The sequence below is a fragment of the Acomys minous genome (genome assembly GCF_964271855.1).
Source record: "Acomys minous genome assembly, chromosome: 19".
Classification (NCBI taxonomy): Eukaryota; Metazoa; Chordata; class Mammalia; order Rodentia; family Muridae; genus Acomys; species Acomys minous.
The window spans coordinates 29,243,537-29,265,556 of record NC_140499.1 but is presented as its reverse complement, the minus strand read 5'-3'; the positions used below and the strand labels follow the sequence as shown (position 1 = coordinate 29,265,556).

Here is a 22,020-nt window from a genome sequence, read left to right as displayed (position 1 = left end):
AGGAGCAGAGAGCTAGGACACTGCTAGACTCTTTTTTTTTTTTTTTAATTTATGTAAACAAGTGTTTTGCCCCAGGATCTGCCAAGCCCAGGAGGGCTGTTGCAACATGTCACTTAAGCTCTCCTGACCCTGGTTTCCTACCCATGCAGTGGAGACAGTACCAAGCGATTCAGAAGGCGGCAGTCCTCAAATGGTAAACAAAACCGACATCAGTGAAGTGATAGATGTATTCTGTCCGTATCCCTTAGAAGAGAAAGCCTTCCTAAAGTTAAGCTCACAACAAGGACAAATCCCTTTCTTCCATATGGAGCCATGTTTGTTGCTGTACCTGCATCCTACAGCACCAGGAAGAGCCCCGCCCATCAGTGAAGGGAAACACTGGGTTCTACCTTGAACCGTTTTAGAGCTCCTCTGTCCATCTCGTATAGAAACCATGAGTGACCTCAAGCCAGGACTTTATCATCATCACAAATGCCTGTGAATATTTTTCCTCAAAGCAAATAAAAGTCCACAATCCAAAGCTTGCTGTATCAAAGTACTTTTTCAGCATCTTTTAGGATCTAGCTAAGGACTTGGGGTATAGATCAGGTAATGCATGTATATATACATACATACATACATACATACATACATACACACACACACACACACACACACACACACACCACAGTATATACTCACCAAGCATCAGGCCCTGTACTCAATCCTTAGCAACAAGAAGGAATAAGGAAGGAAAGAAGGACAGATGCACAAAACCAAACAAACTCTACAGCGCTAGCTGGAGAAGCCAGTGACCTTCTATCATCAGGCCCACGCCTGGTGCCTAGGCCTGCAACACCAGCCTGGGCTGCAGAGGACTGTTAGGATGTGCACTGTTACAACTCTTAGTTAACTGATCATCCATCCCTTAATCTTATCTTATCTTAGAACTTCTCTTCTCAAGTCCTAGCTTTTTGTCTAAGATTTTCAAAGATAGTTTTTCATTGTGACAGAGCAACAAAGTGGCCACATCACTTCATATGACCATGGCAATGTGGCAACGTTTACACGGCTCGTCTTGCTCACTTACTTTGCTGCAGATTGAACCTAGGGGCCTTCCACAAGCTATACCCTATCCTCCCTCCTGCACTGTTGTCCCAATGGTGTCCAGGCTGGCCTCACACTCAGGTGAGGATCCCTCTGTCTTGGCCTAAAGAAGGCAGGACTACGTGCACATACATGACCTCCCTTTTCTATGCTTCCAGGAAGCCCCCAGGCTAACAAAAGTTTTTCTAAAACATAAAATCCAAGATGCAGGGCATGGTGGACAAGCACTTAATCTCAGCCTTCAGGAGGCAGAGATAGTGTTATCTGTAAATTCAAGAACAGCCTGGACTACACAGTTGAGTTCCAAACTGGCAGGTTTACATAGTGAGACCCTGTCTAAAAAACAAACCAACAAATAACAACAAAGCCCCACAAGGGCACTATAGTACCCTTAACCTTCTTGTTATAGAACTGAGAAGATGTGTCTGTGTAGTCTTGGGTTTTGTTGTTGTTGTTTGTTGTTGTTGTTGTTCTGATTTGTTATATTTGCAAGTGTTCCACAGAACCATGACACCAGTCGAGTCTCAGTTCCTTTGAATTAGAAGCCCAAGCATTGTGACTAGTGCTAAAATGCACAGTATGGATAATTGCACAGCCTCTGTCTTGAAGTATCTCAACTTGTCCTATACTATTTCTCAGTAGCATTATTAATCCCTCCTAACAGATGAGGATGCTGCTACAGCTGTGAGGTGACTGTCAAAATATGAATCATAAGGTTAGCAATCCAGAAACACAGATGAAGACTCCAAATATTTACCACAAAATTAAAGCTGTAAGTGAGGTTCTCGGGAGAATTATAAAATTCTGATAGTTCTGACATGACCCTGACACAGATTAACCTATGGTCCAAAGACCTTTGCCAAGCATGCTTTGGAGACACTAACACTGGCTAGCCAATTACCATTGCCCATAATTATAAGAAGGAAGGTGGGAGTCTGAAACACAGCCCCCAACAATCAAAGCTGGAAGCTGCCTCCAACAGAAAGAATAAAAGGTTACAGGAAGGGGAAATGGCTAGAGGTGGGGGGAAAAAAAGAAAAGAAAAGAAAAAGAAAAAAGCTGCCAGAAGGCAGCATGAGAGAACAAATCCAAATGAAACCGGAGGAAACTTCAAGACATAAGAAAGACAAGCATGGGTTGAACAGGGTGGCACATGCTTTTGATCCCAGCACTCCAGAGACAGAGGCAGGAGGATTCCAAGTATGTGCACGCATGCATGCACGCACGCATGCACGGTGGGTAAGAGGAAAGATAGGCGTTAAGTCCCGCATGATATACAGGCCACGCAGACATGAGGCTCAGGCTAAGACCCGAGTGGTTTACGGGGCAGAGAGCTCTAGGCACTGAGATCCCATCTACACGGCCAGCTGTGCTTGAGCCAAACCTCTGTCTTCTCATCACTCACCCCGAACAAAGGCGGCACTATCTCCCATGCCTTTCAAGCCCAGAAACAAACTCACTACACATTCTGCCTCTTTGCCAACATAAGAAATCTCCCTAGTCCATAGCCTTGTAATTTTATAGGCCAGGAATTAAAACTACACACTTCTGAATGTGAAGGCAGGCAACATTATCTATCTCAAATTGTTTGTTGTAGTTTACTTTTCTTAGTATTAAAAACTCTGGGGCCCTACTTTCTTTTCTTTTTTTCTTTCCTTTTTGTTTTGTTTTTTGACACAGGGTTTCTCTATGTAACGGTCTCTTTTTTTGTTGTTTGTTTTGTTTTTCGAGACAGGGTCTCTCTGTGTAGCCTTGGCTGTCCTGGACTCACTTTGTAGACCAGGCTGGCCTCGAACTCACAGTGATCCGCCTGCCTCTGCCTCCTGAGTGCTGGGATTATAGGCGTGTGCCACCATGCCTGGCTTGGGGTCCTACATTTTGACAATACTATTCAAGTGTTCTCAAAGGAACTTCCGGGACTTCGGACTGCTCAGGTGAGAGAAGCAAACTCAGGCTGGCTTCATGCACTTCATGGGGTGATCCAGCAAACTCAATGTAGCTTCCTAATCCAAAGCAAGATGCGTTAAAGAGGAGTGTGTGGGGGTGGTTGGAGGGAGGGCTTATGAAGAAACAAGTCAGGGTTGTGATACACACTTTTTCTATTTCTTGGACAATTTCACCAGGTATTCATGTATCTTGGTCACATTCACACTCCTCCATTACCTACGGAAACCCTGCTTCTCCCAACTGGCCCCTCTCCCTCCTCCATGTCCACAGTGTGAGCGCATTTACTGGCCCAGGGAGCTTACCAGCCACCACACCACTGAGGAAAATGTCTCCCATGGTGTTTGTTTTAGCTGCTTTTCGTGTTATTACAGTGTGTAGATAGTGTATTCTCAAAAATCTCCACACAACCAACAAAGCAAAGGATATACTGCATCAAATAATTAAAAATCTGTTCAAAATAAAATTTAAAAATGCACAGAAAATAAGTAAGGAGCTAGGGAGAGGGCCCAGTGGTTTACAGCACGTGCTGCTCAGAGGATCCGGGTTCAGTTCCCAAGTGCTACAATGGGCCTAATAGTAATCTTCAACTGCAACCCCAGGAAACTCAAAGTCTTCTGGCCTCTATGGCACTAGACACACATGGTGCACAGGCAAAGCAGGCATGCACATTAGAAAACAATAAAATATAGCAAAATACATTCTGTTCAGGCTGAGTATGGTGGCTCACATCTGTAATAAAACACTGAGGAGGTTTACACTGGACGGTCCCCCAGCGTCCAGAGTAGTTTGGGGTACATACTGATTTCAAGAACAGCTAATAAGATCCTGTCTATTTACAAAAGTAGACGTCCCAGCCATCACGGCCCTTGCTTGTCATTCTAGCAGCTTAAGAGGTGGAAGCTGGAACTCAAGGTCATCCTCAGCTGCACAACAAATTTGAGACTAAAATAATCTATACGAGGCCATGTCTTTAAAGAGAAAAATTGAAGACTGGCGTGGTGGTGCATGCCTTTAATCCCAGCATGTGGAGGGGCAGAGGCAGGGGGATGTTTGTGAATTCAAGGTTAGCATGGTCCGGAAAGCAAATCCAGGCCGAACAAGGCTACACAGAGAAATCCTATCTTGAAAGACAAACAAATAAACAAAAAAGAATGAAACAAGCAAGCAACTAGGAGGCAGAGGTGAGTTTAGGGACAGCCTGGTCTACAGAACAAGTTCTTGGACAGTCAGGACTACACAGAAAAACCCCATCTTGAAAAAAACAAAACAGACAGACTTGTCTGACCTGCATTTTCACCAGATTTGACCTGGAATTTCAGCCTTAGATGATAAGTAACAAAAATCAAGCCCACTGATGTACTGTATGGTGGATGTGAAAGAACTGTCCATGTCCTCTGTTCAAAGACTTTAAACAAAAGTTGGCTTTGTGATTTTTAAAAAAACAGTTCATTGGTTTAACAACTTGTCTCCACTTCTGGATATTTGAATTCTAAGATAATTTTAAAAGACTAATTATGTATGATGTTTCTGATTGATTTAGGAAGCAGATGTAATTCTGTGGGACAGCAGCTAAACAGCCTTCTCTCAGTTCTTCCACTGTTGTTCCAATACCAGGGTTGTACTCAGGTAATAGTCACAGCCAGGAGCGGTGGTACCTGCCTGGCCCTACCGGAGTAACTGAAATAAGGAAGCTCGCATGGCCCCAGCTGGTCTGGGCTATATACAACAAACAAGCAGCAGGCCTACCAGAACTGCAGAGACCCTGTCTCCCCTTAAGGCAACATCTGTGGGTCACTGAAAGAGGACATTACGGAAGCACTGCTTTGAGCAATGTTGTCCAAAAAAACAAAAAACAAAAACAAAACAAAACAAAAAAAACACCAAAAAGGTCACACTGCCCTGAGACTCTGGCAATAAATAAATAAATACATATGTTCTACAATAATCTGAAAACTTGTGTAGCAAGACAAATCTGAGATCTACAGAATTCGTTCTTTCACCAACCTCATCCCAAGAAAGTGCTACACACACACTCACTCACACAGAATAAAGTACAGGGACCTTTCACATTGATGTATGCAAATACCATAATGTGCCACCAAGGAGAAAATTAAATTCTAATATGCTGACTGAAAGAGACCTACATTATGGGGGAGGGGCTGTAAAATGGTACACAGGAGCTCTCTTTTTTTTTTTTTTCATTCACTGAATGTAAATGTTCTGATAGCCTCTGTATCTATTCAGAGAGTAACATCTTCCTTTAAATTTAGAGATTCAGGGTTGGAGAGATGGCTCAGTGGTTAAGAGCACTGACTGCTCTTCCGGAGGTCCTGAGTTTAATTCCCAGCAACCACATGGTGGCTCACAACCATCTATAATGTGATCTGATACATACTGTATACATAATAAGTAAATCTTTAAAAAAATAAAAATAAAAAAAATAAATTTAGAGATTCAATCTGCTGGCCATCCAGTACACAAACAAGCTCAGTAGACAGTTACAAGTTCTACCAGCTTCCCTCTCCTTGGCATCCGCACCCCCAATCCTGTAGAGAGGCACACGGGAGGTCAGTGTAACTCTTGCCTTAAAGTTATTGGGCTTTTGTGCTAAATGCCCAAGTAGGGAGGATTGACGCCTGACACTGCATTCTCCCTTCAGTGGCAGTCACTGAGTCTACACTACAAGCCTTGCCGCAAGAGCTAGGAAGCCATCATCTGGTAAAGGCAGCATAACTGAGCACGCACACCACTTGACATTCTCTACAGCCTTGGGACAGTAAAACTTACCAAATCAAAAGGCAAATTTTGACCATTATTAACTCGAGAATCTGCCAACACAGCATCTCTAGTTAAGTCATTTCCTTTGATCTTGACTCCAAGCAACCAAACTGTCTCAAGGATCTGACACTTTAAAAATGTTTATAGGGACTTGTTTTCAAGCTTTCAAGGACACATTACTTGTGAGTTTGGGAGTTAAGTGATTCTATAATTTCTCTGCCCAAATTAAACTTGAACTCTCAATGCATTGCTCCTCAGATACAGAAGGCAGGGTCTAACTCTTACCTTTGGCATCCTGCAAAGGCAAAGGTCCTCTGTGTGTGAACATTTCTTACTTAGGCAAGGGTTTTCCCTTGTCCGTTTGCATGGCTGGTTTCTAGGGTAAAGCACTAATGGGGAAAACACATTTTCTAGATTTAAAAATGGAAAACAGGGAGGGAGAGATGGCTCAACAGTTAAGAGAACCAGCTGTTCTTGCAGAGGACCTGAATTCAATTCCCAGCACACACATGGTAGTTTACAACCATCTTTAACTCCAATCCCAGGGGAATCTATGCCCTCTGCTGGCCTCTGAAGGCACTGCACACATGCAGGTAAAACACTCATACACATAAAAAAATTTAAAGGTGGGAGGGATAAAAATTGTTAAACGAAAAACATAAAAAGGGAAGCTAATACAGAGAGATGGCTCAGTGGTTAAGAGCACTGTCTGTTCTTCCAGAAGTCTTCAGTTCAATTCCTGGCAACCTCATGGTGGCTCACAACCATCTATAACAGGACTGATGCCCTCTTCTGGCCTGCAGGTGTACATGCATGCAGAGGACTCAGATACAATCAATCAATCAATCAATCAATAAATCTTTAAAAAATAAAGAGGAAAAACTCCATATTCCTAGGCCTCAGCTAATTCCTTGGAATACCAGGCCAGTGGAAAGATCATCTTTATCTTCCCACATAATTTCACCAATTTTCCCTCTCCCTCTCTCCTTCCTTTATCTTCCTTGCTTAGACCTGAAGTAGACTTCATGGATAATCAATACTCCTTGGTTTTTCTACAGCAGCTACAACAGAGGATCAGCTGTCAGGCTTACTTAATTACCCTTCAAAGTTTTAACTAGGAACCTCACAAAACCAACTTAGTACTTTAACAGCTTAATGACGGGAGAAACATAGCTGTACACAGAAAAAAATATTTTTTTCTCCAACTGAACACTTATAAAAGTTTCTGGTCTAATACCAGCAGAAATTCACAAAACCATGACCTATTTTCCAAATTTATGAGGAACAGCAATTGGGAAAACCCATGTTGTCAAGAACTCTCTTTATTCCAACTGAAGACAAAAGGAAGCAGGCGCCCCCTCGCTCCTCACCTTCTCCTAACCATAGTTTCACTTTAATTAGATGAAGTTGGGAGGCTCTTCATGGCTGTTAAGGTCCTGCTTATATCATTAGAATCAGTTCCTAACTCATGCCACACCGAATGACACACTGTAATTAAGACAAATGTCACATTAAGACAGTCTTGATTCCCAGAAGTGAAAGTCATTGAAACAGAATCACAGTGAGAAAAGGAGCACTCCAAGGGTCGCCAAGTCGGGCTTCCTGAACACAGCAACAACTCTCAGGGGTGTTCTGGTGTACACAGACCTGAGGTACCACTCTCTACAAAGGTAGATGTGGCTTTTGTTGCTGCTGCTGGGTTTTTTTGTTTTGTTTTGTGTGGTTTTTTGTTTGGTTTTTTTTTTTTTTTTTTTTTTTTTTTTTTTTTTTTTGAGATAGTGTTTCTCTGTGTAGCCTTGGCTGTCCTGGATTCTCACTGTAGACCAGGCTGGCCTCTAACTCAGAGATCCTCCTGCCTCAGCCTCCCTGAGTGTTAGGATTAAAGGTGTGTGCCACCACGCCCGCCTGGTAGATATGTTTTTATTCCAACAATTAAAGAAGTGCTGGGATGGAGGTAGAAAAGGTTCCCCTCCCCCTAGATCTACAAACTGACCTCCACCTCTACTCCCGGAGGCAACTAATACCCTATACTTTTCCCATTGCAAATGACACTCAAGAAGAGACACAAATTAAAGGTCAAAGATCCCTGACAGTATCTCTCTACTCACAGAGTGAAGGGGTGGAGGAGGGTAGGGAACAGGAGGAAACTCATAACTGCATTGGATCTAAAAACATCAATGTATCATTTCAAATATTTTAAATCAGCTGATTCCTCAGCTTGGTTTAATGAACCATCATGCAAGTGTGGTCTAAAAGCTATTTTCTCTATGTAAAAGGTAACATACACATAAAACCTCCCAGTAGTGGACTCTTAGGTTTATTTGTGTTTAAGTGTCTCCCATTCCCCAGCAGGGTAGCTTTCCTAGTACTGGTATAAACAGACTACTACAGCAGTGCCACTGCCTCAAATGGCTTAGAGTTGGTCTGCATGCATGCCTTTTGTTATGCCGCATGAAGTTTTTATGTTGCACCAGCTACTGGGGAGGCTGAAGGAGGGTCTTAAGTTCAATGCCAGCCTGGGCCACTAACTAAGACTCTGTTTCAAAAAACAAACAAAGAAGCAAACAAACAATAACACAGAGAGGAGTGAAAACACAGCTGGGTGGTAAAGTTCTTGCCCAGGATAAACAAACTATTTGGTTCATCACACACTAGTCAGACTTACTCTGGTGTTCTGAACATATTTAATCTAGTCAACTGGCATCGTTTTGGGTTAACTGGCATTGTTCTGAGGCTTGGCCTAACCACATCTAACAGCCTTAGTATCCAACTGAAATATCTCATTCTTGTACGCAGGCTAGTGGATAATAATGCACTATAATGGGAGAGGCATCAAAGACCTCTAACATACAGCTAATGCAAAACTACAGTTCACATTTAAAAAATTATAAGCATTTTATTAATTCATCCAGGACTATAAATTCTGCATAACTGCCATAAATGCATTTCCAGGTTGCAAACTTCAATTTAGAATTTCTTGTTTCCAGGAAGGCAGGCCTGGAAGCACACCTGTCAATCTCAGCCTTGGGAGGATGATATCAGAAGGTCAAGGGTTCAAGGCCATTCTTAGCTACAAAATGACTTTGAGGATCGCTTGGGCTGGATAAGATCTAAAAGAATAAAAAATAAAGTTAGAAATAGAGGGTCTAGAAAGAAGGGAAGAGTGTGGGGAGTAAAAAAGAATAAATAGCTCATATTTTAAGAGAACAAACATTGGTCAGGCACAGTTGGGATCATGTGTTTAACCCCAGCACTGGGGAAGCAGAGGCAGGTGGAGCTCTGTGAGTTTGAGGCCAGCCTGGTCTACAGAGTGAGTTCCAGGACAGGGAGGGGTACACAGAGAAACCCAGTCTTAAAGAAAAAACAAAAGCAAAAATCTCCCCACAAAACCAAACCAATCAAAACAATTTTTAAAAAAGCTTTAACATGTCTTTTCCAAAAGTTTGAATCCTATAGTAATGGGTCATAGTGAAGAACTGCCTAAGAGAACTCCCAAAGAATTTTTAAAATGATTTAACTATGTTCAAACAACTCAAAGAAGCCATGTATATACTCCAAGAGAAAAAGAGAGAGATGTGTGAGATAAGAAGTAAATTGACAATAGGAAAATACAGCTAGACCTGAAGAAAGCCACACTGAATTTAAGCTGAAAATGAAAAACAGTAAGCTAAATAAAAACCTTCAGTGGAAAGATTCAACAAAATGGACGGTGTGGAAAACAGAGATGGGGCTAGAAAACAAAGTACATCACTCAATAATAGTCACTAAGAAATGTTCAAAAAATGCTTTAAGATATGGAGAGAACAGGAAAAAGCTTTGGTATACCACAAAAACAGTCTCCATAAAATAATAGAAGAAAAATTCCCAACTCTAGAGAAAGAGACGCTTATTCAGGTACAAGAGACCAGTGAACAGGACCAGAAAAGAAACTCCCCAGGCGTAAGTGAAACTACAGGCACAGAATGGAGGAAGGGGAGTGAACCGCTGCAGGAGAGAAAGGTCAAGTCACATTTGAATGCTGGCCCATCAGGGCAACACCTGGTGATCAAGACAAGAGTCAGGGAACGGATGCTGCTTACTGGCTTGCTCAGTTTGCTGTCAACACAACCCAGGACCATGTGTCTGCCCAAGGGTGGCAGCACCCACCGTGGGCTGGACCCTCCACATCGACCACTGAACAAGAAAATGCCCCACCAAGTTGCTTATAAGCCAAATCTGGGAGACATTTTCTCAATTGAGGTTTCTTCTTCCCAGATGACCCTAGTTTGTATCATGTTGACAAAAATGTAACCAGCACAACACCTTTTCTTAACTCCCCTTTTTTCAGGGCACTTTCACAGCAACAGAAAAGTAGTAACCAACGTGAATACATATTCTCTGCAGTTTCCTTCAAAATCAGTCACATATTAGGACACAAAGTGCCTCTGAAACATAGGAAAACTGAAAATAACATCCTGTAGTCAGTCTACCAGACCACAATGGAATCCACAACAAAGGCAACTGCAGAAACTATACACTTGTGGGCCTAAACAGCACCTCTTAATGAACTGGGTCAGGAAGAAAACAAGGAGAAAATCTTACAACTCGTGGAACTGAATGAAAATGGAAGCACTTCCTTCCACACTCTACAATGCACAATGTCGGCAGCCCTAAGGGGAAAGTTTGCCATTTTAAATGACTACATTAAAAAAAAAAAAAAAAAAAAAAAGAGAGAGAGAGAGATCTCATGTTAATTACCTGACACACTTGAAAAACAACACAGGCTGAAATTAATGAAATAGAAACTAAGGATCAGTACAAAGAATCAATAAAATGAGCTGGATCTTTTAAAATGTTAAGAAGATTGACAAATCTTCAGCCCAACTAATCAAAATTCAAAATGAGCAAAATTAATATAATTACAGGTGAAAAGGGACACACTGTAAGAGATACTGAGGAAGTTCAGAGATTCCTAAGGACAAACTTAAAATTTACATTGCACTAAACTTACATTTAAAAAAATGGATGAATTTCTAGATGCTTAAACCAACGTTAATCCAAGACGAATAATTTAAACAGACTGGAAACAATGAGATAGAAACAGACTCCCACTGTCACAGAGTCCTAGGATTAACAGGAAAATGGCCACTCTACCCACAGCAATCCACTCATTCAACACAATCAGCATCAAAATTTCAAAACAAAAAAATAATAATCTCAAAGCTCATATAGAAACACAAAGGATCCAAGATAGCAAAAATAATCCTCAATAATAACAAATACTGAAGGTTTCACTATCACCAATTTCAAGTCCTAATACAGAGCTAAAGTAATAAACAGCGTGGGACTGACACAAAGACAGACACACTGGCCAGAACCGAGTGCTCCTAGTGCCAGATGATTTCAAACAAAAAGGTCAAAAATACACATTGAGACAGCATCTTCAACAAATGGTGCTGGCCAAACTGGACTCCTAAATATAGAGAATGAAACCAGATCCTCACCCCTTAGCCCACACAAAACTCAACTCCCAATGATCAAGGACCTCAAAATAAGACCAGATACCTCAAACGTACTAGAGAGGGAAGAAGAGTTAGGTTTCAATGTATAGGCCCAGGAAAGGACTGCAGGCACTAAGATCAACAATTAATACAGAGAATGGCATGAACTAAAAAAGATTCTGTGCAGCAAAGGACACCGTTATTCCACAAGAGGCAACCTAGGGAAAGGGAGTAAAACAATGTAACAGCTATTAAACTGACATAGGGTTACTATTTAGAATATACAAAGAACTGAAAAATAAACAAAACAACAAAAACCCAACCAAATAACACCCCCCCCCCAAATAAGCCTTAAACACAAAAACAAAACAAGAACAATTAAAAATTGGAGGATGGAACTAAATTAAGAGTTCTCAAAAGAGCACAGATGGCTGAAATTTAGTGTTAAAATGTGTGACATCTTTAGCCATCAGAGAATGCAAATTAAAACTACTTTGAGATTTTATCTTGCTCCAATCACAATGACCAAACTTTTTTTTTTAATTACAGATTTTAGCATGTATATTGAAAAGAGTGCAAACTGCAGCGTGTAGCTGTAATCCTGACACTTGGGAGGCAGAAGCAAGTGAAGTTTTTTATGAGTTGGAAGCCAACCTGCTCTATCTACACAGGCAGTTCCAGGCCAGCCTGGTCTACACAGGCAGTTCCAGGCCAGCCTGGTCTACACAGGCAGTTCCAGGCCAGCCTGGTCTACATAGTCAGTTCCAGGCCAGCCTGGGATATATAGTGAGACACTGTCTTAACAAAAAGAAAAAACGGAACATCCACTATGTGCTGTGTTTCCTCAAAAAGCTGGAAACAGCCCTACCGTGTCACCTAGCTAGCCTGTTTTAGGCTTATTCTAGGCAGTCTGTGCCACCCATGCCACTGCTACTATTCACAATGCATGCGATACAAAACAGCCTTCTTACCCAGCACTGATGAAATAACAATCAGCCATGAAGAGAAATGAAATGATGAAATTCACAGGTCAATGAATGGACCTGGAAACCGTCACGCTGAGTGAGGTAACAGACAGAAAGGCAAACACTGAATGTTCCCTTTCAGATGTGCCGGCTGGCGGGTAGCTGTGAATCTTTACATGTGTGTGTTTAAACAGGAAATTAGCAAGGGGCCGCAGAGGGGTTGGACTTCAAGAGAAGGGAATAGAATTTTGATGTATGAAGGCAGAAAAGGAAGTAACAGGATGAATAAATGTGGTGGGGGTGGGAGGAGCATGGGGACGGGTGACAACACTAAAGACACTTGGAAAAGCAGTATAGACACCTACTACTGTAGATGTTTCTTAAAATATACACATATACAAGGTGTTTAAATGATATCCTGTACCAGCGGAAGGTGGCACAATGCCTTTCCTAGGTGCCATAGGCTATCAATAAGAAACCAGTGCCAGGTACAGACTACTTCATTTCAAACCGTTGCTCATCAGGGTCCCATAAATGCCCCTCCCCCCAAAACAAGTGCATACCTATTGCCATTGCGTTTAATTACCATCCAAAACTTGACAGTAGGACTCTGTTGCTAAGGATACTACATAGCTCAGTCATAACTCAGAAATCAAGTTGGACACTTCATTCCTACTGGTTAGCCTTCATAGTGCTAGAAGTTTCTATGCATATTAGGAGAGAAAAGTCATGCACATTCATGCCTGGCTATAAATCCTGAAAGCTAAAACAATGACTAGCCTGGCAGAATCATGCCCACTGGTGCAGTAGCCGCAACAACAGTATAGGAGTAACCAACCACTTTCTCACTGGATTTAAAGCCTGCTTCTCAAAATGGAACTCAAGCATGCTACTGTTTACTGGGCCAAACCCCATAGCTGGCTAGGTCACAGTCTCTAAGGAAGAATCTAGAATTATTATCATCATGCAAAATGAACATACTAAACACGGTCCCCTAGGTTATCTTAATAGATCAGCTCATCTGGCAACACTCCTCACAGCAGCTTCTCTGCAGCAGATTGCAAAGCCCCGCAGCGAGTCAACATGCAGAGAATAAGACATTCTGGAAGGCTCAGCTCTCCATGCAGCATCCATCTGCAGCTCACCACCACCACCACACGCAAGACTCAGGAAGCTTCTTAGAAGACGGAGCAGAAAGATTTTAACAGCCACAGTTGTAGTCATCTACAGCAAAACGGCTATTTGCTGGGCACGACAGAGCCACTGTATGCATGAACTCATAGTGACTATGACCACAGGTCTAAGATCAACGCAAGATCAGCCACCCAAAACCCCAACATGGCTATGGGAGGGGCTCATAAAATTCCACTCTTAGCTGAGGAGCTATTGACAGCTGATGCTACTGGGGGAAGGAGAGTCCGTTTTCCTCAGAAATGAGGTCTTAAGAAGCTACCAATGCTCCAATAAATAGTCCTACAGCCATGCACATACTGAAAGCATTAAGTACACTCAATGCCTTTAAAACCACAGCACATGAAGCTAGGAGGGAAGAAGTGTTGGGGGAAATTGGGAAGAAATTGGAAGAGAGGGAACTGAAGGTGGATATCAAAACATATGCATGTATGAAAAATCCTTAAGCAATAAAAAGAAAAACACCAAACATGCAAGGCCCTTCCTGCTGAGAAAAAGTTCACAGGCGAATATGTTTTTCATATTTGGTGTCTATTTTCTGTTGTGGGGACTGGGGTGAGGGGTGGGGCTTGCTATGAGGCTTGTTTCAAATTCACAATCCTCTTGCTTTGGTGTCCCAAGTGACCCAAATTTCTAAAATGTCTTACATGTAACCAGACAGACAGACAGACACACACACACACACACACACACACACACACACACACACACACACACTTTGCTTCATAACTATACTATCCCTTTTCATTCTTTCTTCATCTTCTTGTCCCCTAGTAGTTATTATATTGCAGTTCTAAGGGCTTTGTCTAAATATAAAAATGGTTTTAGGTTTTAAGGTAGTTTCAGTGACAAGAAAGAGAAAAAGAACCAGACGCTAGGAATAGGGGCTGGAAAGGTAGCTTGGAGGTTAAGAGCACTTACTGCTCTTTTAGAGGGCCCAGGTCCAGTTCCAGGGGCTCCAACAGCTCTTGTGGGCTACATGGCTGCCTACACACAGGCGATACACTTACAATAAAATAGGATATTTTAAAAATAATAAGCCAGAAGTAAGAAACGCCCCATAGTCATCCAATCTGCCTCAGAAGGGCTCTCGTAAGTCAGCAGTGAGTGCACACAGCACAGCAGCCAGGCAGTCCTGCTGCTGCTCATCCGTACATTAAAGGACTACGTGCAGGCTAAGGGTAATTGAAACATACTAAGGTATTATTGATAAAAAAGAAACTTCACCCCAAATTATTAAGTAGGTACTTCATTAAAAAACAACAACGACAAACTAAAACCTTCTTTAATTAATCTTAAATGTTACAACCAAGTTTGTTGTTGTTGAAGCAGGGTCTCCTATGCCCCAGGGTGGATCCCCGGCCAAGAGCGCCCTTGGGCTAACCCTCCTGCCTCCTCCTCCCACCTGGTCCCATCACCAGCATGCACACTGGAATACAAGAAAGGACCACCCTGCCTGCTAGGCAAGCGGACTACCGACTACTATATCCCCAGCCCTAGAGCATTCTAAGTATTCTATCAAAACAATAAACAAGAGCCAACTCAAAGCCCGCAGCCAAAAAAAAAGGCTACTCACAACTTTAGAAAGTGTTCTGTGTGAGAAAACAGGTCATGGAGAGGAGTTTCATTATTGACAAATACTATGCTGTTTAAAAGATCCCGGGTTTTCCAAGGCTTTAGGTCTTACTCTGTCTTACTTATGACTGTTCTAGCCAACATCAAAATTACAGATAACCAGCTCAGTTAGTAAGTGCTTGTCCTCGCAGGTCTGGGAGCCTAGGTTCTGATTTCATGCACCAAAATAAAAGCCTGTAATGCAGTACTGGCAGGCGGAGCCCCTGCAGCTCATTTCAAGCCAGTCTGGCCAAGCTGGTGTCACAATAAGAGACCCAGAGGCAGAGGAAGACGTCCCACTAGACTCCCAACACAAACACATGCATACCAGTTAGCCAGTGTGTGCTTGCATACATAGTATCAATATTAAGATAGATGTGACTTACATACCAGGCCCACAAACAGGAAAGGTATATATGCTCAACGCTTAACTAAACATTTAAAAGGTTTGTTTTTTCTTTCATTTTCTTGTCTGGTCTTTTTTTTCCCCCCTTGACTCAAGATCTCATGTAAGCCAAAGTGGCCCAGGACACGTTCATTATGTAGAGGGGTTGACTTTCAACTTGGCATCCTCTTGCCTCCAATTCCTGAGTGCCACAATATCAGCGTGTATCACTATGCCCAGTTTAACACTTTTATTCTTCATACATTTGACCTGTGTACAGAGTATGTATCATTTCCCTGTCCATCTGGGTACTATAGACAAGTGCTGGAACATATGGCACGCACCGCCACACCCTGTTTAGACAGGGCTAGGGAGTGAGCCCTGCATGCTGGGAAGCCAGTCTACCACTGAACTACATGCCATCTTCTAAAAATAAATTTTGGACACTAACAGCTTTCCAGTTGTTACGTCCTTTGCAAAACACTTCCAAAATGCTCAGGCACGCCCCAGGAAGCGAATCACGAAACACATTTTAATTAATGATTGACCCAGTTTAATTAATACTTCTCAATAGCTGATCACAGGAAATATCCTATCTCAAAGTTGCCTCTCCTTAATACTAAAACAGTTAACCTCTGGCTGATTAGCAGTTTGGAATCAGATTTTAAGTGTAAGTCATACAGTTTCTTTTGTGAATTTTCAGATCTGAGAGTGAAACTTGGGTTTTAACGAGTATCAAAACTCGTTCTTTTGAAAACTTTAACCAGAAGAGGAGTTATGAGTTACAGCCGTTCAGGTTTCTTCTTAAAATACCCCTTTACTCAAACTGAAAATGCATTTGCTATGGTTTAACTTACATTGTCGGACTTCTTACAGTCAAGCATGTACTCCTTTGAAAAGACCGTCGTGACCTGTTCCCCCTCCAAAACTTACTAGCTGCTCAAGTCAAGTCACCTCTGAGAGTCTGTACTTAACAGGTTTCTTAGTTCCAATGAGAAAAAAAAAAATTAAATACAAAAACAATTACACTTACATTATTAAGAAATCCGAAGAGCCAGGGCACAATGGCACATGCCTGTAATCCCAGCACTCTGGGAGGGAGACATAGGTGGATGGCTGTGAGTTTGAGGCCAGCCTGGTCTACAAAGCTAGTCCAGACAGCCAGAGCTACACAGAGAAACCCTATCTCTAAAACCAAACCAAATCAAACAACAAAAAGAAATTAGAAGAATGAAATAAGGTAACTAAAAAAATGTGACATGAGAACCAATTTTTCTAAGAACTGATTTTTAAAATCAAATTACAGCTCTAGATGAGTATCCTCACAACGCCATGTGAAAGGCAAGACCAAAAGCACCCACAAACATCGCGGGTACCATCAAAGCAAGGCACTCCCCACAAACTCATGTTGGTTGCATCCCTCTCCAAGAACATAAAAGAACGGTGTGAGTACACACTGTGCTTTGGGTGCCCTAAGAGTTTTAGGGTCTTGTTTTGTTTTTAATAGCAAATGCTTTATGTAACAGATGAAATTCCACAGATGAGTAAAGCATTCAAGAACTTACAGTCAAGTGTTAGGTAAAACTGGATTTTAAAAACAATCACTATTTTGCGAACTAGACTATGAGAAATAGGTATTTTACTTTTTTGGAGCACTTGGAAATACTGCACACCTAAGGGTTAAGGTCTAATGGACATCTTTAAAACACACTGTGGCAAAAAATAAAGCAACCCCTGGCTCCTTCTCCAAGAACTTTCCTATGGTGTGAGTAAGTTGACCTTTAGGTACTTTAACCGCAGGGATGACAGAGTACGTGAAACCACCTTGCGGTAACAATCACGAAGCAAAGACTGATCTCTGCTCTGCTGTACAGCCAAGATCAGGAGGGAGAAAGCTATGAAAGGCAGTAAACTGGATAATCTTAACATCTGTGCTCCACTTGCGAGGCTGAGAAACTGTCAGCCAGGGGTGGCCACACCTCTAGAGGGACCCCTGGGTCCCTACAATTCTCTCCTCAAAAAGGCCCCAGGCCTTTATTCCACCCCCCTCCCCAGGGGTAGGGCTGTCTAAGTCCACACTGAGTCACCTTGGTCTCTCCTGCCACCTTCAGAAGGGTAAACAAGGGCCCTAAACACCTAATTTACAAATCTGCAATCCTCCTTCAATGCAGGAGGTCTCCGGCAATTCCCTATGTGAGTGTCCCACTTAAGACGTCCATCAAATACTCACTCAAAAGCTCCCAGCCTCGCTTTACGGTAAGAGAAACCACTCACCAACACTCATATAACCAATCTGCTCACAGGTAGCAGCTTCTGGTCTTTCTTAAAAGCATCCCTCCCCAGGCATGCCCAACTTTGGAAGCCCTTCCCCCGAGTGCACAGTGTGGCCTCCCAGGCTGGAGGCACTGGCCCTTTAAAGGCTCTAGCTTCCTGTACACGCGGTCCCTCCCTCTTCACTCGCTCCCGCCCCGGCCAAGGGTCACACTTGAACTTTAGGTTGCCCAGAGCCTAAAAGCTTTTGGCGGCCCACTTGCACGAATCGGAAATCCTAACCCAGTGAGTGGGAACGCTCCACGACCTACTCAGGCCACTTTGGATAAAGCGAAATTTGCTCCAGCCTGGGGAACCTTCGGCTACAGCGGGCCCGCACCAAACTCAGCCAGCTGCGCGTTTAGCCATTCCATCAACAGCAGGAGCCCCGCGTGTGCTTGCTTGTGTGTATGCTAGCGTGGGTGTCTCCAGTGCTCTGTCAGACCCCGGTTGGTGGGTCCGGGGAAACCTTGGCGTCCAAAGCCCAGGAGAGTGAGTGTGCGTGTGGGAAGTGATCAGCCGCCCGAGCCCTCGCAGGTCCGGGATGTCAAGTGGAGAGCCCTTCGAAGTGAACCCCCTCGCTCCAAAACTTTCACGCCTGCTCTGGCATTTCACTTAGTTGCCAAACAAGCCCTTTCCGGGTCCCTGTAGAACTCCCTCGCGTGCATCTGGTCCAAAGCTCCAGGTCTCAGGGAAGCCCCGCCACACCTGCCATTTCTCGCCGGCTCTCCCCGCGCGCGCCCTGCATTTCCGGGCCCCCGCGCACCCACACTAGCGACCCCTCCGCCTGCCCCAACACGTTCCCCAGGGCCGCCCCGAGGCCGTTCACCTTCCAGCCGGCCGAGCTGTTGCTGTCGCCCTTATCCTTGAAGTAGGGCACGCTCTTCACCATCCACTCGTAGATCTGCGACAGGGTGAGCCGCTTCTCTGCCGAGCTCTCGATGGCCTTGGTGATGAGGTCGGCGTACGACAGGTTGCCCCACGCGTTGCGGCGCGACGAACTGCTCTTGCGCGGCTGTCCCGCGAGTGGCCCCGCGGCGGCGGGGGGCACCGGTGGGGGCTGAGACAGTGGCCCGGTCGGGGGAGGTTGTGGCGGCGCCGGGTGCACGCAGCCCGCCTCGGGGGCCTGGAAGTCCCCGCACAAACCCCTGCTGGCGACAGCTGCGGCCGCCACGGCCACGCAGCCCGGTGCCCGCGCGAAGTCCTCACTCTCCTCCAGCAGGCTCAGGTTGCTCATGAAGTCGGTACTGACAGCGGACGCCGAGGCCAGGTTCGCCGCGGCGTCGGGGTTGGCGGCCGTGCCGCCCGACGGCGCCGGGCTGGAGGTGGTCGAGTTGGACTGGTTAAACTCCGGCCTGGGCAGCGGCCAGGTGCACGAGCGCTGCCGAGGCAGCGGCTCGAAGTCCGGGTCGGTCTCCACCACCTGGGGCGCTTCGGCCATGGTGACCCCGGCCCCTCCCCCACCAGCAGAGAGTACCAGGAGACGCGGCCACCGGGGACGCGGAGCGGGCGACCAGAGGAGAGTCGCTCCGAGATTGGGGGCCGCGGAGAGCGGACGCACGCCGGAGCGAAGCGCGGCGCAGCGGACGGGCGCGCCCAGAACTTAACTTCGCTGGGCCACCGGTGTCCAGGATCCTCCGAGTTCGTGGCTTGGACCGGGCACGGGCCAGGCCGCGGGGCCCGGCAGCTCGGGCGCCACGTTACCACTGACAGGGCCGCGGACGCTAAGGGCAGACGGGCGGACGCCGCGGGCCGCTCGATCTCTCTCTCCCCGCGGCCGCGCGACAGCGGCGCTGCTGCCTGTTGAATGTGGCGGCGGCGGGGACTGCAGCGACTCCGCAGCCTCCCGTCTTACGGGCTCTGCAGCGGCTCCCCGCCCGCGGCGGCGCGCGCGCTGGCCCGCCCCTGACGGACAGTCTGCGCGACCAATGGGCGCGCCACGTCTCCGCCTCGGCAACCAATGAGCGCGGGCCTGGGCGGGCGTTGCTTTCCCCTCGGGAGGCGGCAGTAGGTTGGTGGGGGGTAGTGGGGTGTTTTTCTTTCTCACACACTTTTTTTTTCCCTCCCCCGATCTCCGTTATTATTTTCTGTAATTCTCAAGTGTTCCTGAGTCTCTCGCGTCTCAGTGTTCGGATTGCTAGGAGGCAAACCAGCGTGGAGGCGGCGACCATACTTTTGTTTACTACAGAGTGCAATCGAGTACTCCTCGCGGAGCCCAGACCCAGACTCGGGGCGGGGGGTGGCGCGGGGCTGCTGCGCGCTCCCGGACGCGACGTGGGCGGCGGGGCGCCTCGTGGATTCCACTCATCCCGCTCCGCCCACGCGTCCTCCCGGAGCTCTCGGGAAGTCCGTGGGGTTTGTTTCGGAGGATTGTTTTCTTAAGCTGGCATCTGTCCGGGCCGCCCCAGGCGCGCTGACCCTACAGGGAAGACCATTGGCTTGGCGACTCCCAGTCCCCCTTCCCACCCTACCTGTGCACACCTGTAAGCCGAGTCCCCGGCCTCCAGTCATCTTGAATCCAAAAGAGGGGCGGCGCAGGGTGAAGACTAGACCGTTGCACAAGCACACAGATCCCGTAGCCTCTCAGATCTGGTCTTCTGTGGGAACCGCTTTCTTGCCACGGGAATCTCACTTTTCCCTGAGGACCGCAGTGGTGACCAAAGGGTCGGAGGAGAGCGTTTAGTGACAACCTTGTTACTTTATTAGCCCCAATTAAGTTTAGCTGGTTGCTTCTTTTAAATTTTTAATTTTTATTTTATTTTAGAATGGAGGCGATGAGGTGTTGAAGTCGCAAAAGGAGATAAGCCCCAACTGTTAGGGCCCAGCCCCCCCCCCCCCAGAGTCCTTTAAACTGCCTGCTTGTGCGCCCCTAGCCTACTCCCACCTGCTCTTCACTTCTCCCAGCGTGAGCTCCCGGATCTGGGTATCTAATATAGACTCAGCACAGCCATAGAAAGACAACGATCCTTTTTGCTTTACGGAGCAGAAACAAATGCTTCCCTGCCTGATTTTCTGATTTGCTTTCTCTTTTAAAAAGAAATATGGGTGGCATTTTCTTTTAATGACTAGGATGCCTTAGAATTCAAGATGCGTATTACGGTTTGTTTGTGTTTTTTTTTTTTAACAGCCCCTGTTTCCTTGTTGCTATTGTATTTCGCTCTTCTTTCTTACATGGAATTCTTCTATGTAAAAAGGAAACATCTGAAGAAAACCAGGCTTCTTTGGAAGGTTTGTTCCTTCCTCCTTAGTCTCTAGCATCTCTCTAATCCAGGCCCTATTCATAATCCTTTTATCGAACACAGCTTCCTACTGATTTGAAAGTAGATATGGGAGGAGGTCGTAAACCAGGGGTGCCGCGGGCAGAGGTTGGTCCCTTCAGCTTGACTACAAAATTTGCCTGGTGAGATCTTATTTGACAGCAGCTACGAGACTGGAGTTTAAACGGACCACAAAGAAAAACTCTTTCGTACTCCTCCCCTTTATAATCACACTCTGCCGAGGTGGGCCCGCATTCAGACAGCCGCACCCTGCAGATAGGCGGGGAGCTAGAGGATCGGTCTTGGCAGTGAAATCCAGCTGTGAATTTGGCCTTAACCTCATTTCTGTTCCGGTTTCTCAGATGAGAGCACTTGGTTAAGGGAGTTTTCCTAAAGCTTTCCAAATCTTCACATTCTCCAAGGTCACTGTCCCCAATTGTTTCTTCAAATGTTATCATAGCAGTTGGTCGTACAGCGCAGGCTTAGCGTGTGTGAGGCCCTGAGCTCAATACCAAAGACCGAAAAGGAAAGGAGCCAGAAAACCTGTACAATCGATGCCCCTAATATGAAGGTTTGGGGGGGGGGATGCATCTTAAAAGGCTGATATAGGTGATTGTTCATGGTTGTGTCAAAAAGTCAGGTTACTGAAGCACAGGGCATTGCTGAGCGCCTCACTTGTTTCCTGCCTTTGCCTGGTACAAACTGTTCTGTAAAGAACAACCTCGTGTAAATGTCATTTCACATCCTCACAAGTATGGAGAGTGTGCGAAAATAGGAGGCGCTGAGAGAGCAGGCATGCGCTTTGGGAATTTTAAAAGAAACAGCCAAACTGCCCTTGATGAAAGTTATTTCTGGAGGGTGAAAGCAGGAGGGAGGGAGGAATGGGAGGATACCAGTGATGGGATAACCACTGAGATGTAATCTGAATAAATTAATAAAAATCTTTTTTTAAAAAAAGGTTATTTCAGGTTAAACTTTGTTTTCTGATCACCCTCCAAAACGTTATA

General features: G+C 45.2%; 1 protein-coding gene and 1 long non-coding RNA gene across 2 annotated transcripts in view; one reads left to right on the top strand and one right to left on the bottom strand.

Annotated features, from left to right (window-relative positions):
• LOC311590442 overlaps positions 1 to 18,554 on the top strand; it is a 37,659-nt gene extending 19,105 nt beyond the window's left edge. Inside the window, exon 3 of the long non-coding RNA XR_014776882.1 lies at positions 14,389 to 18,554. This is a non-coding gene — a long non-coding RNA (uncharacterized lncRNA). The remainder of the gene's footprint in view (positions 1 to 14,388) is intronic.
• FOXO1 (forkhead box O1) overlaps positions 1 to 19,643 on the bottom strand; it is an 83,259-nt gene extending 63,616 nt beyond the window's left edge. Inside the window, exon 1 of the mRNA XM_084769414.1 lies at positions 18,586 to 19,643. Within this exon, the coding sequence (XP_084625540.1) occupies positions 18,586 to 19,197 (612 nt within the window). The 5' untranslated portion in view covers positions 19,198 to 19,643. The remainder of the gene's footprint in view (positions 1 to 18,585) is intronic.
• Positions 19,644 to 22,020: the final 2,377 nt, after the last annotated feature.